General features: G+C 47.7%; 2 protein-coding genes across 2 annotated transcripts in view; one reads left to right on the top strand and one right to left on the bottom strand.

The window, feature by feature from the left end:
* rbpjl (recombination signal binding protein for immunoglobulin kappa J region-like) overlaps positions 1-77 on the top strand; it is a gene marked incomplete at its 3' end in the record, with an annotated part of 13024 nt that extends 12947 nt beyond the window's left edge. The window contains exon 13 of the mRNA XM_084463788.1: positions 1-77. This exon is cut by the window's left edge and continues 230 nt beyond it. Within this exon, the coding sequence (XP_084319914.1) occupies positions 1-77 (77 nt within the window).
* Positions 78-9098: 9021 nt separating this feature from the next.
* LOC311339206 (dedicator of cytokinesis protein 3-like) overlaps positions 9099-15000 on the bottom strand; it is a gene marked incomplete at both ends in the record, with an annotated part of 32438 nt that continues 26536 nt past the window's right edge. Inside the window, 14 exons of the mRNA XM_084464583.1 lie at positions 9099-9299; positions 9372-9590; positions 9985-10070; positions 10187-10300; positions 10703-10790; positions 11385-11503; positions 11676-11757; positions 11999-12080; positions 12632-12738; positions 12847-12963; positions 13722-13805; positions 13907-14086; positions 14474-14560; positions 14896-15000. The exon at positions 14896-15000 is cut by the window's right edge and continues 62 nt beyond it. Of these exons, the coding sequence (XP_084320709.1) occupies positions 9099-9299; positions 9372-9590; positions 9985-10070; positions 10187-10300; positions 10703-10790; positions 11385-11503; positions 11676-11757; positions 11999-12080; positions 12632-12738; positions 12847-12963; positions 13722-13805; positions 13907-14086; positions 14474-14560; positions 14896-15000 (1671 nt within the window). The remainder of the gene's footprint in view (positions 9300-9371; positions 9591-9984; positions 10071-10186; positions 10301-10702; positions 10791-11384; positions 11504-11675; positions 11758-11998; positions 12081-12631; positions 12739-12846; positions 12964-13721; positions 13806-13906; positions 14087-14473; positions 14561-14895) is intronic.

The following is a 15000-nucleotide window of genomic DNA, read 5'->3' as shown; positions in this document are numbered from 1 at the left end:
AGGAGGACGACGCACTACTCGACTCCATCCATCAGGAGTTCACCAGAGCTAACTTTCACCTTTTCATGCAGAGCTAGCGAATAAACACCAAACAACAAGCTCAAATCTAGCCCGCTGTCAGCTTACTGTCTGACAGCATGCTCAATTCTAGCTAGCTAACTAAAAACTTACTAGCTAGTTAGCGAACTACTGGCTAGCAGCCTGTTCACCTCTATTATCTGGGAGCAATCAGGAAGAAGGGAAGGCACTTGAACTTTCTTTTCAGTGTTTGGTGACCTTGATAACCAGTGTTTGGTGACCTTGATAATCAGTGTTTGGCATGCTTTGAGAATTATTATATATTATAAGAGTCAGACATTTGAACCAGACTATGTTTAAGGATTCTGATTGACTCTAGATTGGTGGGGAAACATAATTTATGATCATAAAAATGTATAAGAATATAAATCAATGTATTGTTTAATTGTTGTGTTTTTATTCATTTATTTTTAGTCGGTCGGAAGAAGAATGTGTATCCAACTGAGAATACCATGTTGTGTTCCCAGACTATTGAGAAAACCAATACACGGGAAAGACTAATCTGGCATAATCCAACTCATACACCTCACCCCCCCTTCAACCGCATCCCTTTGAAGGTGCTTTTTAGTTTAATATGAAGCAGAACAAAGGAAGCATCAACTGAACCAAAAGACTTACATGACGACCCAAAACGAATGCTGTTAGGTTCTTGCATCTTGTTTTCTTTCTTTCATTAGTGTTGACAATTATATCTAGTCATGATGAAGAACAAAATGTCATGTTTTTTAGATGAAATGTCTTGTCTTTTGTGGTTTGTATGTATGTGTGTGCATGCTTTTGTGTGAATGTGCGTGTCCATGTGTGTGTGGGTGTTTGCCAAGTGTGTGCTTGTGCTTGTGTGCGTGCATGTTAATGTTTGTGTGTGTGTGTGTGTGTGTGTGGTGTGAGTGTGTGTGTGTGTGTGTGTGTGTGTGTGTGTGTGTGTGTGTGTGTGTGTGTGTGTGTGTGTGTGTGTGTGTGTGTGTGTGTGTGTGTGTGTGTGTGTGTGTGTGCGTGTCCATGTGTGGGTGTTTGCCAAGTGTGTGCTTGTGTTTGTGTGTGTGCGTGCATGTGAGTGCTTGCATGTGTGTAAAATCAATTGTCCCTATACTGCACTCCACCCTAGAAACCCTGTGAGCCAGACAGACCCGCACTTCTAACCCTCACCCCTGACCTTTGACCTATGACCCAACAGTCAACAGCCTGTAGACTGTGCTTTTCTCTTCACCAGCACCACAAAGGTCTGTCCAGGTTACTGTTCCAGAAAGTATCAGCACAAACGATCCCGTATGAAGAAACCAAAAGGTTTTGATTAAATCACTCACTTCTGATGCTAGTCACACTAGTTCAGCGAAATGTTTTGGTTATATTAATGTAAAGGTTAATTGAGGTGCAGCTAAATCTGTTGAGCGATCCGGATCACATGACCATGACGCTACCTTCGCCATCTCTCTTCTCCCCTCAGTTCCTCTCCTCAGTGCACGCTCCTCAGGGTGGAACAGTCCACCTCATACCTCCTCCCCCCCCTTGCTTCTCCTCCTCTTCCTCCCCCTCCTTCTCCTCCTCCTCCTCCTCCTCCTCCTCCTCCTCCTCTCTCCTCCTGGTAAGACTACCAGGAGTAATGTGGTCTAATCTCTGTCATGGGGTCCAGACTCCAACAACGGGCTCACGTGGCCTCTTCCCTTCTACTCCTCCCTCCTCCTCCCTCTATCTCTCTCCTTCCTGCTCTCTCCCACGCCTCCTCCCGTCCTCTCCCTCCTCCTCCTTCATCACCCCATACCTTCATACTTTCTCTCCTCTGTCCTCCCACAGTATGAAAAGCTTCAATCTTCGGCTAGTTTTCATGGAAACACACAATTTCTCCACCCAGCCCTCTTCATTCTACAACCAACTACAAAACTACAGTACTAAAGTAGTAGTAGTAGTAGCGCTACCGTACTACACTGCTATATTACAAAAAAGTAGGGTATAGGGTAGTAGTATAGGGTAGTAGTATAGTATTACAGAACTACAGTATTACACAGTGACCTGTGTGTGTGTGTTAGTGTGAGTGTGTGTGTGTGAGTCTGTATGAGGTTATGTGTATATATGTGTATCAGTGTGTGTCGGGACCCCTGGTTTGGTCCTCTCCGTGTGTGTGAGGGGCCCGTCTCCCCAGGGCCTCTGGCATAGATTACAGTGGAATATAAAGGTTCCCACTGTCCTCCCTCTCCACCAATGACATCGCAGCTCCCAGCCCTCTCGGTCAGTCAGCACCTCAACATCACCGTGATGGACAGGAGGGGGGGGGGTAAAGACTGAGGGTAGGAGGATCACACTGGACTCCAGTGTTAACCTGAAACACATGAGACAGCCCGAATGTTGGAAATGTCATGTCGGGATATAGGTTTGATGTTGGGGTTCATCTCGATTTGGGGCAGATGAGGATAAGTGTCACCTTAATGACTAAATACTCAAATAGTAAATCTTTTTTAAAAGGCTACTTCAGGACAGAGAGAAGCACACCACAAGAGAAGCAGGACAGCAAACACACCACACACACTACACACTAACACAACACACACTATATCACACATACATAAACACACAGCACAGATGGCAGTTGGTCTTTAGTTAGAGAGGAAGAGGGGTGAGGAAGAGGAGGACAGGTGAGGAAGGTCAGGTCTCAGCCATTACTGTAGGGGCCCCATCTCCTCACACACAGACACACACACACACGCACACATACACGGTGCAGGTGGAGCAGGAGATGAAAAGGTTGTGTGCTGTCAGCCAAACATGAAGGGAATGTTAATGATGAGAACAAAGTCACACACACACAAGCACGTTTGTTTGTGTCCGTGTGTGTGTGTGTGTGTGTCTTTCTACTTGAGTGTGTGTATTTGTTTCATGGGTCTCTATTTTACCGTGACTACACCGTGGAGTTTTTACATTAACGTGGGTCCGGCAGGGGTCTTCACGTTTACGTTGCTACCCCTAGGTTCTCTATGTTTGCCTTTTGTAGCTAACGTGCACCTCTCCAAAAATAAGTGTACCTCAACCTTTACCCTATAGGGGAGTGGTCTAATGCCTATCCATAACTAGGTGGCTTGTCTCTACTGGACTACGGACCAGACCCTTGTGTCACTGAGCAAGATGGATCTGCTTCCTGTTCCCATCCATACACTAAAACCCAGAGTGTGTTTTCGCATGTGTGTGTGTGTGTGTGTGTGTGTGCAGAGAGACCCACAGCCAGAGGGACGGACAGATAATAGTGTGCATGTCTAGGTGTCTGGGTAACAGCCATGCCCTGTCAGATGATGTTCAGATGCCGGTGGAGAACTGAGGGAAGGAATTTACAAGAGGTTTACAGACTTGAAGCGCGTCGTGTGGCACAGGAGAGATGTTTTATGACCTCTGGGGAAGTACAGGAAAATCCTCTGGGAGGGTGGGGGGGCGCTGTAAACACTGAGGATCTCTTTCAGCATCGCCCTGTCTCACGCCACCGTTGCTATGTGGTGCCCTTCACCTGGCTTTACTGGAAGACTCAGTGTCAGCTCACCAGCCAAACAGCTGCAGTCTTCTTGTAGGCTCACCAGAGCAAGATGCCCTGAGCCCTACCTGCTCCTTAATGTCTCTCCTAGACTAATGTCCATCCCCTACCTGCGCCATAATGTCCTGTCTCTGTACTGTCTAACCCCTACCTGCTCCTTAATGTCCTGTCCCTTTACCATTCAACTGCAGCTCCTCAGTGACCTGTAAACTGAATTCATCCAAAGCCACCTTGAATAATAGTGTCTGATAAATTACTGAATATTAATATTTGTACTGGGAGGGAGAGGAGAGGAGAGGAGAGGAGAAGATGAGATGGAGAGAGGGGAGGGGAGAGGAAAAAGGAGACAGCGAGAAAAGAGGAGGGCTGGGACTCTGGTATCGAGGGCTGCCAGGACGGGCCTGTGCGGAGGGTATGATCTAACGGCGGCTCCATGACCCAGGGGCCGCCAGGAGAGAGGAACCAAACATACCCAGAGCGGGATGACAATGGTTGGATGTGGTCCACGGTAAATATCAGTCGGTGATTTCCCTCCACAGATTCAGACTTGCCAGTAACAACATCACCATTTATCCCTGGAGGAGGAGGAGGAGGAGGAGACTCAGGGAGGATCTCTGATTTGACCAAACACACTCCAGGAGACGAAAACTCCTGATCCCTCAGGGAATACCCTCTCTAAACAAACACAAACAGACACACAAACATACACAGGAATACACACACACACACACACATACCACACACATGCATACACGCACACACACATGCTGACACAAACCCCCCCCCACACACACACACACACACACACACACACAAATATTTACAAATTTCCACACAAAAATACACTCACACAAACCCATACATACATATACTGATAGAAACCGAACAAACACACACACACACACATACACACACACACACACACACACACACACACACACACACACACACACACACACACACACAAACACAACGTCTCCCTCTCAGTAGGAGGTTTGATTCACATGAACGACTCCTCGTCATCCTCAGTGAGATGAGGGTTAAACAAACAGCCATGACCCTCGGCAGAGAGCCGACCAGCTCTACCAGCTCCCCTGCTGGGTGTGCGTGTGGACACGTGTACATACCATACCCAGTGAGATCCGTCACCTCTTCGCCCAACTGGATGAGCAGAGAGATTACTGATGAACCATCACGCTGGGCTATTTTATGATTTAAGAGCCGTTTCACTTCTTGTGTTGGGAAGAATCCCAGTGTACAGTTGTGTACCCTTTCAACAGAAGAATTGTGGAAAATTTGGACCACCATGACGTCATGTGCCTGGATTAGTGCTCTCCATTGGTCCGATTTGGGAAAATGACGTCAAGGGTGGGCCTTCTCAAACATTTTGTGGCAATGGAGTTGATCGTGATTTTTTCCCAATAGCTGAGTTTAAGGTTGCTGTTTAGGATTATAATGTGTACAACCCCATCATCTTACATTGTCATGAATTTGTTTCCTAACATCTGTTTAACCCTACCTACATCTGCCTGTAATTTCAATGTCCCAATAAGCGCTTACGCATCGTGCTAAGTGATGAGTAGCAGTAGTTTGCCGTAGGCCACCCACATAGCAATAGGCTACGATCATGTTTTGTATCAACAAGGCATCATGAAATATCTGTAGCAAATATGTCAACTGTCCAAACCAGGGTTCCCTGACCTGTGGGTTGGGACCCCACTTTGGGTCGCCTGATATGCTGAATGGATAAAGCCGGTCTTTACCAGTACCATTGTATCATCAGTATCAGGACCCAAGGAGGGCTCCAGTTCAGTTCATGGTTCAAGGCCCAAATCAGGAACTACCAGCAGCGACACATATTTAACTTATTTTTTTTAAAGCTAGAAAGCCAAACTATCGACCTAGTCATATAACATTGCTGTTCCTCAGACAAACTCTTAAGCTGAATGCAACTCTTGGCCAGAACTTCCAGAACTTCATATCCATCCTCCTTCTCCAGAATAACTTCTCAGTGAGACTCGAGCGGTTCTTATTGAGAGGGAGGATGGATATAAAGTGTCATTGCGGGGGGTGTTCCTCTCGGCGGCTCTAGGGACAAAGAGAGAGATGTATGAGTAAATATTATGTTGGGTCTGACCCCCGGCCGGCGGAGAGTCAAGACGCTCATTGTCAGGTTGATGAATGGAGGTTTGTGCAGGGAAGAAGAGGGGGGAGGGGAGAGGAGGGATAGGAAGGGAGGCAATAGAACAGGGGAGGGAGAGAAGGGGAGGCGGGAGAGGAGTAGAGGGAGGAGAAGAGGGGAGGTAGAGAAGGGGAGTTGGTAGAGGAGAGGAGGGGAGGAGAAGAGGGGAGGTAGAGAAGGGGAGTTGGTAGAGGAGAGGAGGGGAGGAGGGAGAGGAGATGAGGGGAGGTAGAGAAGGGAGAGGAAGAAAGGCAGGAGAAGAGGGAGAGGAGAAGAGGACTCCTCAGTTATGCCTGCTCATGAGTCGCAGATCCACGGTGTGTGTGTGTGTGTGTGTTTGTTTGTTTGAAATTTTGGAACATTTAAATTCACCTCGATTCATCCCTTGCTTTCTGGCGCCCTCTGGTGTAGAGACATTCGACTATTGAATAGTTCTGTTAGTTACAAAAGACTAACAGGCAGAGTACAGTATAACTTGTATTTATTAAGTCATTATGAATGAACATACAGCACAGCGGTAGGAAAAGGTGATATTTACATCTACTGGTCCCCAGTCAGGCTGGACACAGTAGTCCACTGGCCGCATTCCATCTGTCATCGATGCGAAATACACAAAATCCCAATCCCAAATCCAAACATAGTCATAAGACTCCATACAATATTAACAAGAATTAGTCAAATGTATTTTTACGGTGGTCTAATTTTAAAAATGATTTTACATCAGAAAGAACGAGGCCCCCCCAGACGCTATGTACAGGCTACACCCCTCCTCTCGTTGCCATGGTGATCTGTTGCCAGGCTTACAACATAGAGACGACAGCGGCAGTTCCTGAAGGCGCCCAACCCCCGGCTCGTCCTTCTAATGATGAACGTTTAGAAACACACTCCGGCCACATCCCCTCCTGCGACCGCGGAAAAGACAGGTAGAAAAAGGGGCTTCATGCAGAAATTAGAAAACTAAAACACAAGTACAAACCCTTTTCTGTCTGTCACAAACTATAAAAGGTAATTTCATGAATTGCTATCGAATGTACAACGTACTGTTTCTGCTGCGTCTCTGCTGGTCTGTACAGTAGGCTGTTTAGTACCTTGCATAACAAAGTGAAACATTCTTCTATTCCATGAAGAACTAGTAAGAAACCTGTGGTCCAAATGCTGGGGCATTGCATAGGTTACACTTCATATAAAAGGTCACATTTTGTTGTGTTACATGAAACTAAATGTGCCATCCTTTCCTCTCCAAAACCTCCAAATCATGTTATCAATCACAGACTTTGATCAACTAATTTTCAATCACATGTTATCGATCACATTTCTCAGTGAAGTGATCTCATTGAGGGCAGGAACTAAATTACCTTAAAGTGACAAATCATTGAGCAAAGGTGCTGCTGAAATTGGCTTCTACCACTGTTCATACTGGGCAGGGCCAGCTCTGTGCCGCTACTTTTCATTGGTGAAATACAACTCCCCATGCCTACAGCCACGCCCCCTCAGTTGAACTCAGCCGACACAGTCTGGAGGCTCGGGGGTTAAAGGTCAGGTCAGCCACATGCGGGGTCAGAGCGTTAAGCTAACCTTGAGTAGCCTTCAGTTAGCGCCTTGAGACTCCTCCCTCCTCTCCGAATACATCTAAAACAACAAACTGTTGACCCCCCCCCCGCTCAGACAGACCGACAGGTGTCAGACGAGCTGAGATAATAAATTAGTTATTAAATATTATACCCTGGGTCTGGCTAAATATGTGCCGTAAGTTAATGGTTATTAATAATATATAACAGTGTGTACAACAACAGTGTGAATCATGACCAGAAAACAAATATATAAAACAGTGTAAGAGAGTCTCCAGAGAGAGGACCTTGTAAAGAAAGAGGTAACTCTGTGTGATGGAAACCGGAGCCGTTTCCACAGAAAAAATAAAAGATAAGTTTGCCTGATGAACAGAACACCTCCAGCCTGTCAATCATCCCAGGAGATGGCTAGCGACAGGACATAACCCTAACCCAGCTGAAGCACGCTGGAGTTCTCTGAGGTCTGGATGGGGGTCCCTGTCTGTTTCTCTTATACAGGACCACACTCACCGAGGTCAGAGGTCACACCCCATCCACGGAGAGAGCTTATGAGGTGGAGACGCACGGGGCTGTCTTTTTCTGCCCGTATAAAAATGTTTTTTAGTACCGTACATAAATCTTTCAGACTTCATCTGCAGCCATGAAATTAAAAACACCATGACATATGAAACCATATGTTTTGGCACCACATAATGAATGTGTGGATAATGCATTTGCTAACTGAGTGGGTATGTGGTTGCGTGAGCGGTTATAGTAACATAAATATGGGGAATGCAAACCTGTAACCTTCCTTCCATAGTTATAAACTGTTTACAACTTATTATACAACAACTTAATAACTTGTAAAACTAGAGTATGACTTATCAAATATCTGTTATTTTCCTCTCATCAACCAGTCTTAACAAAATAAATTATTATAATACTGTGGGGTAAAACAAGATTATTCTTTCATATTCACATTCAGTTTTAAAATCATGGAAATACTGTAGGCTTTATAAAACAAGATTATTATTATTATTATTATTATTATTATTATTATTATTATTATTATATAATGGTGATACTGTGGTCTTAATAGATTACATAGATCATATATTTTTTATATTTTATAATCATACTGTGGTCACTTCAAAAAACAATATTGTTCTATATTTTTTTACTTGGTCTTTTGTCCAGAAGTAGTTAAAAATACTAGATACATTTAATATACATGTTTGAATGAATGGGTTTATAACTATATAAATATATATAGATATATATATATATTTATTTAATTCAATGAACTTTCATACAGGAATCACGTCTTTGGCGTTGCCCTGGTGATAAGAGATGCAAGTGTTTTAAGTTGGTTTATTTATGATTAATTCACCTAAAACCCAACACATGTATATGTTGTGTTCCACCAATAATGTTTTAGAATGTACTCATACACGAGGCGAGCAGAAACATTGTGCTTTGCTCTGTAAGAACATAGGATTCACTAATATACATTAGTGAATAAACATATTCACGGCTTTGGAAGACTGCAGCTATCTACCCATCAGTGTATTAGTCTGATGAATTACTCCTAGCGTTTCATCCTATAGTCTTGAATGGTGAATGACGTAACGTTGTACAGTCCCTGGTTGTATAGAAAAACCTCTAAACCTTCACAACTGCTGGTCGTTTAAAGGGGGAGGGCTTACAAGAGGGCGTGGCCTGGGAGCGTGTGGCTTAACCGGACCTCTGCGACCTCATTCACTCCGATGCCCTGACCTCCCTACTCCTCACTGACCGTCTGCCAGGCCGCCTTGGCCTGCTCCTCCTTGGTCACTGGCATCAGGGGCTGGGAGATGCGGCGGGGCATGGGCCTGGGCACCTCCTCGTCCTCCTCGTCCTCCTCCCTGAGGAGGGGCTTCGGGGGGAGGGCGGGGGGCTGGTGGGGCTGGTAGAGCGGGGGGAGGTGGAGGCTGTAGTTGGGCTGGGGAAGATGATGGTGATGAGGATGGTGGTGGTGGTGGTGCTGGTGGTGGTGGTGATCAGAGGCCAGGACTAAAGCCTGGGGCTGGGGTAGAGGCGGGCCCAGGATGAGGGCTCCGGGGCCGGGCTGGTAGTGGGCCTCCTCTTGGTCACAGCTGGAGGGGGGGGCCCCGGGGTTACCGTCGCTGAGGGAGGAGACCCCCGAGCTGGCGCTGCCAGACAGGGTGGAGCTACTGCCATCCAGGAGGGACTGGGGACTGGTGGGAGAGGCAGGTATAGGGTGCAGAGGGGACTGGAGAGAGAGAGAGCGAGAGAGAGAGAGAGAGAGAGAGAGAGAGAGAGAGAGAGAGAGAGAAAGAGCAGGAGAGAGAGAGAGAGAGAAAGAGCAGGAGAGAGAGAGAGAGCAAGAGAGAGAAAGACAGAGTGAAAAAAGAGAGAAAGAGAGAGAGAGATAGGGGGAGAGGAGGGAGAGATTAAAGAAAAACCGACACACACAGACACACACACACACATAGATCCTGTATATATAGCGCACAAAACACAGAAACCCAGCCGAAGGAGGAGTCTAAGGGTGCAGGCAGACATTCGGAGCGACTCACCGAGGAGGAGACGAGACTAGAGGAGGAGGAGAGGAGGGAAGGCAGGAGGAAGGAGAGGGGGAGGAAGAGGAGGAGGGTAAAGGGTACCTTTCTTAAGGATCGCGCGGGGAGGGCTGGCGGGAGGTCGCTGAGCTGCTGGCTGAAAGCATCAAAGTGCATCGACAGGTGGGGCCCTACAGGGGGGAGACATAGCAGGGAGCACTCAGATACACACACACACACACACACACACACACACACACACCCGTGCGGCCCCCCGGGGGACTCTAACCACTGAACACTGTGTTACCAGGAGGCAGGTTGCGGGGGGGCACGGGGGGGGCCAGGCCCAGGTGCCCGGAGAGGAAGGGGAGAGTCTCCCGGGTCCCACTGTCCAGACTCCAGCTGCTGGGGGTGGTCAGGACTGGGGGGGGGGGGGGAGGGGTGGGGGTGGGGGGGTGCAGGTAAGGCAGGGGGTGGGGGTGGGGGTGGGGTGGGGGGTTGAGGAGGTGAGGTGAGGAGAGGGGGGGGGGGGGTTTACATTTATTGTTGACGTATTTTGAGTCATTTCAGTGTGCGTGAGTGAGTGAGTGAGTGAGTGAGTGAGTGAGTGAGTGAGTGAGTGAGTGAGTGAGTGAGTGAGTGAGTGAGTGAGTGAGTGAGTGAGTGAGCGAACGAGCGAGTGAGTGAGATAGTGAGCAAGTAAGTGATTGTGTGTGTGTGTGTGTGTGTGTGTGTGTGTGTGTGTGTGTGTGTGTGTGTGTGTGTGTGTGTGTGTGTGTGTGTGTGTGTGTGTGTGTGTGTGTGTGTGTGTGTGTGTGTGTACCTTTCTCTGCTACTGACAGGTTGGGGTCGCTGCAGGGCTTGCATGGGCCGATCACCTGGTGAAACAGCGCCCTCTGGAGGTTGGATGGCTGAAACGCAACAGGTGTTGGTTGGATGAAACAGCCCAACACACACACACACACACACACACACACACACACACACACACACACACACACATCTACCTATCTACTGTAAGTTGTGGTAAATTTGTAACAGCTGGGACATTTTTTGGAAAACAGAGGTCTGTGTCAAAGTTCATTCACATAAACATGAATTATCAGGACAGTGTAAGAATTATCAGGACCTTCCGGCAGTCAGCCAATCAGAATCTCAGAATCATACACAGTGTGTGACTATTCATGAAGTCCTGCTATACCAGGACCCGGCTGTAGGGGGCACTGTGCTGATACACAATTTATACACAAAATCAGGTCTTTGTGTAATAACAAGCCATTTCGATTTTTTGGGGGGGGGGGTTTTAGGGTCTACAGACCAATAGAAACACTTCTACGCTTTTAGAATTTTCATGTTTTAGGAGGACACCGACCCTGTCCTGCTAATCCAAAATGTCCTTCTACTCTAGTGTGTATCCTTGCCAAATGTCCTCCTAATACACATTTACCAACACACTTCAATTCCATTGGTCCATTCATCTGTCTGTCTCATGGGGGAGGCGGTACCTGAGCGTGATCGCTGTGGCTAGGGATCATCACGCTGGACGGCCGGTCTCTGTGTGGAGGCAGCAGCATCATCAGCTCTCTGTTGTGTCTGAACCGGTCTGGTAGAGAAGGGGAGCCCACTGCACGCACACACACACACACACACACACACACACACACACACATTAACCTTTAATCCCTGCAACACATCTGACATGACCCTTTCACCTCTAAGCCCCGCAACAACACCAGAACCCCCGAGAGCAACACAATGGAAATGCATCATCAGAAGCTGATTGGCTAGGTCCTCACCCCTGATGGTGGAAGGGGCGGAGTGAATCATCTGAGAGGGCGCTGAGTGGGTGGAGCTTAGGCTGGAGGAAGAAGGGCTTGGCTGGGCGAGAAAGAGAGAAGGAGAGAGAGAGAGAGAGAGAGAGAGAGAGAGAGAGAGAGAGAGAGCGAGAGAGAGAGAGAGATAGAGAGAGAGATGTTATTAAGATATGTGATTAACAGCTGCTGATAAGAATCATGCATCACTATAGGAGGTCAGGAGAGCAGTGCTTCATGGGAACCCCAGCAGGAGTCAGTGCGCTTGCAGGCACCCAGTATGTCAGGTGATTAGAGGCTCCACTCACCTGCATGCGGTAGAAGTCATCAGGGTGCTCTAGCACCAGCCCCTCAGACAGGATCACAACGTTACCAACAGTCCCACTGTCACTGGAGCAGCAGAGAGGAGAGAGAGGAGTTATCATAGATATAGAGAGGAGAGAGAGGAGGTAACATAGATATAGAGAGGAGAGAGAGGAGGTAACATAGATATAGAGAGGAGAGAGAGGAGGTAACATAGATATAGAGAGGAGAGAGAGGAGGTAACATAGATATAGAGAGGAGAGAGAGGAGTTATCATAGATATATAGAGGAGAGAGAGGAGTTATCATAGATATATAGAGGAGAGAGAGGAGGTAACATATATATATATATATATATATATACATAAAGGAGAGAGAGGAGTCCACACAGATGTATAGGAGAGTTAACACAGAAAGAGAGAAAAACAGGCAGAGGCGTGTGTGTGTGAGTGTGTGAGTGTGTGTGTGTGTGTGTGTGTGTGTGTGTGTGTGTGTGTGTGTGTGTGTGTGTGTGTGTGTGTGTGTGTGTGTGTGTGTGTGTGTGTGTGTGTGTGTGTGTGTGTGTGTGTGTGTGTGTGTGTGTGTGTGTGTGTGTGTGTGTGTGTGTGTGTGCGGTGTGTGTGTGTGCGTGTCTGTCACCTGTGGCGGTGGATGAGTTTGAAACCCTCCGGGCTCATGGGGCTGTGGGAAGCCAGGAAGCCTCGAGCGTTGACCCCAGAGCCGACCCGCTCCGAGCCTGGAAGACCCTGTAAGACCACACACACACACACACACACACACACACACACACACGTTACCCTAGGACCAACACAACACAGTCAAGCAGAGTGAGGTGGTGTTCATTAGGAACTCACAAGACACAAACTGGTCCTCATCATCTGGAACTGATCTATCAGCTTCTTATGCAGGGGACGCATTTCTGGGTGCACCAACTTCTCGTGCACCGCAAGACCCAGGCCCAGGATGTGAACCTATGACAGACGGAAAATCAGTTTGGCTCCCACAGGATCCTGGCTCAAACCTCATCGCAACCTCAACCCTTCTGCCTTATATTAGCTCCATGTTCTGTTCTAAAACATTGAGACTTGTTGACACATTTCTGTTACCCGTGGGATCCAAACATACTGTATATTAATGTTATTGCAATCCGCCTCGGTGTGGGGGTTAAATCAAGGGCTAAAGTAAAATAATCATATCATTATACTCATCATAATTGTCCTATCACCTGGTCCTTAGGATCAGGTATCATGCACCAGGTCCTACTTGGTCCTACCTGGTCCTGAATGAGGTCTTATCCTCCAGGTCCTACCTGGTCCTGATCAGGTCTTACACTCTAGGTCCTACCTGGTCCTGATCAGGTCTTACACTCTAGGTCCTACCTGGTCCTGATCAGGTCTTACACTCTAGGTCCTACCTGGTCCTGATCAGGTCTTACACTCTAGGTCCTACCTGGTCCTGATCAGGTCTTACACTCTAGGTCCTACCTGGTCCTGATCAGGTCTTACACTCCAGGTCCTACCTGGTCCTGATCAGGTCTTACACTCTAGGTCCTACCTGGTCCTGATCAGGTCTTACACTCTAGGTCCTACCTGGTCCTGATCAGGTCTTACACTCTAGGTCCTACCTGGTCCTGATCAGGTCTTACACTCTAGGTCCTACCTGGTCCTGATCAGGTCTTACACTCTAGGTCCTACCTGGTCCTGATCAGGTCTTACACTCTAGGTCCTACCTGGTCCTGCATGAGGTCTTTGAGGTGGGTGATCCTGTCGGTGTCCTCAGGGTGGCTGCTGATGTAGTCCTTATCAAAGAAGGCCTTGAAGGACCAATAGATGAAATTAATGATCAAATGAAATGACTCATGACTGATCAAGATAGTAGCGATGTGATGTTGTGATGGACCAATCAGGCGCTGACCTCCTGGTATCTGGCGATGCCTCCGTTGACCGCGGCGTCGATGACCCCGTTCAGGGTCATGCTGAGCAGGTTGATGTTGCTCTGCAGCTGCTGGAGCTGGTACTGACCAATCAGAGACCTCAGCTCCTGGTTCTTACTCTCCACCACCTCCAGGGCGTTCTGCAAGGGACTCACCTCCACCTGGGAGAGCGAGAGAGAGAGAGAGAGAGAGAGAAAGAGAGAGAGAGAGAGAGAGAGGGAGAGAGAGAGAGAGAGAGAGAGAGAGAGAGAGAGAGAGAGAGAGACAGAGAGACAGACAGACAGACAGACAGACAGACAGACACAGACAGTGGCAGGGAGGGAGACAAAGAAGGAGGGAGGGAGAGAGAGATGGGGGAGAGAGAGGCAGGGACATTGGTATTGGTAAGAACAGGTGAGTTTCATGTGATATTCCACAGCTAGAGGGCACAAGAGTTCTTCGCATAGTTGACTGGCTGAGGATTCCACTAGAAAGCACTCCAGAGAAAAATAAACATGGTGAACTTCGAGGAGGTTACTAAATTAGAAGAAGAAGAAGATTGTCCTCACCAGCTCTCTCTTTTCAACCTCGAACCAGCGGGAGATGCCAGGCAGGGGGTGGGTGAGGATGAGTGTAGTCCTCTCTATCCAGAGACTCTGGAACAAACCAACATCACGAAACAAGCCATAAATCACACAGTGCAGCTCACTTCAACTCTAAAGGTTCTCCCTATCTCAGCTGGCAGCAGAGCATGGCATTGAGGCTGCCAGGATTAGGGGCAGGGTTTATACTCATGGTTTTGGAAGACATAAAAAGGATAAAAGTAGGGCACATCAATTAGACATACATACAGTAGAGCGAGCCATTAATTCGTCGTCGTTTTTGAGATCTGAAGACTGATTTTCCCGCACTGCTCATCTAACATCCGTGTTTGTTGTATGCTGCTGTAATGGTAGGTTATTATTGTTCAGTGTAAGTGACGGCTCCTGACCTTGAACTCATTGTCCTTGTCTTTGGGCCCCTTGTGGAAGGGCCGGTCGTAGCGGAACCGCCGCACGTTGTTCACCCGGTAGAAGCTCTTGATGCGGTCCGGCAC

This window comes from Micromesistius poutassou (genome assembly GCF_964030765.1).
Source record: "Micromesistius poutassou genome assembly, chromosome: 2".
Lineage (NCBI taxonomy): Eukaryota > Metazoa > Chordata > Actinopteri > Gadiformes > Gadidae > Micromesistius > Micromesistius poutassou.
The sequence above is the reverse complement of the archived record's forward strand: the minus strand, read 5'-3'. Positions and strand labels throughout refer to the sequence as shown.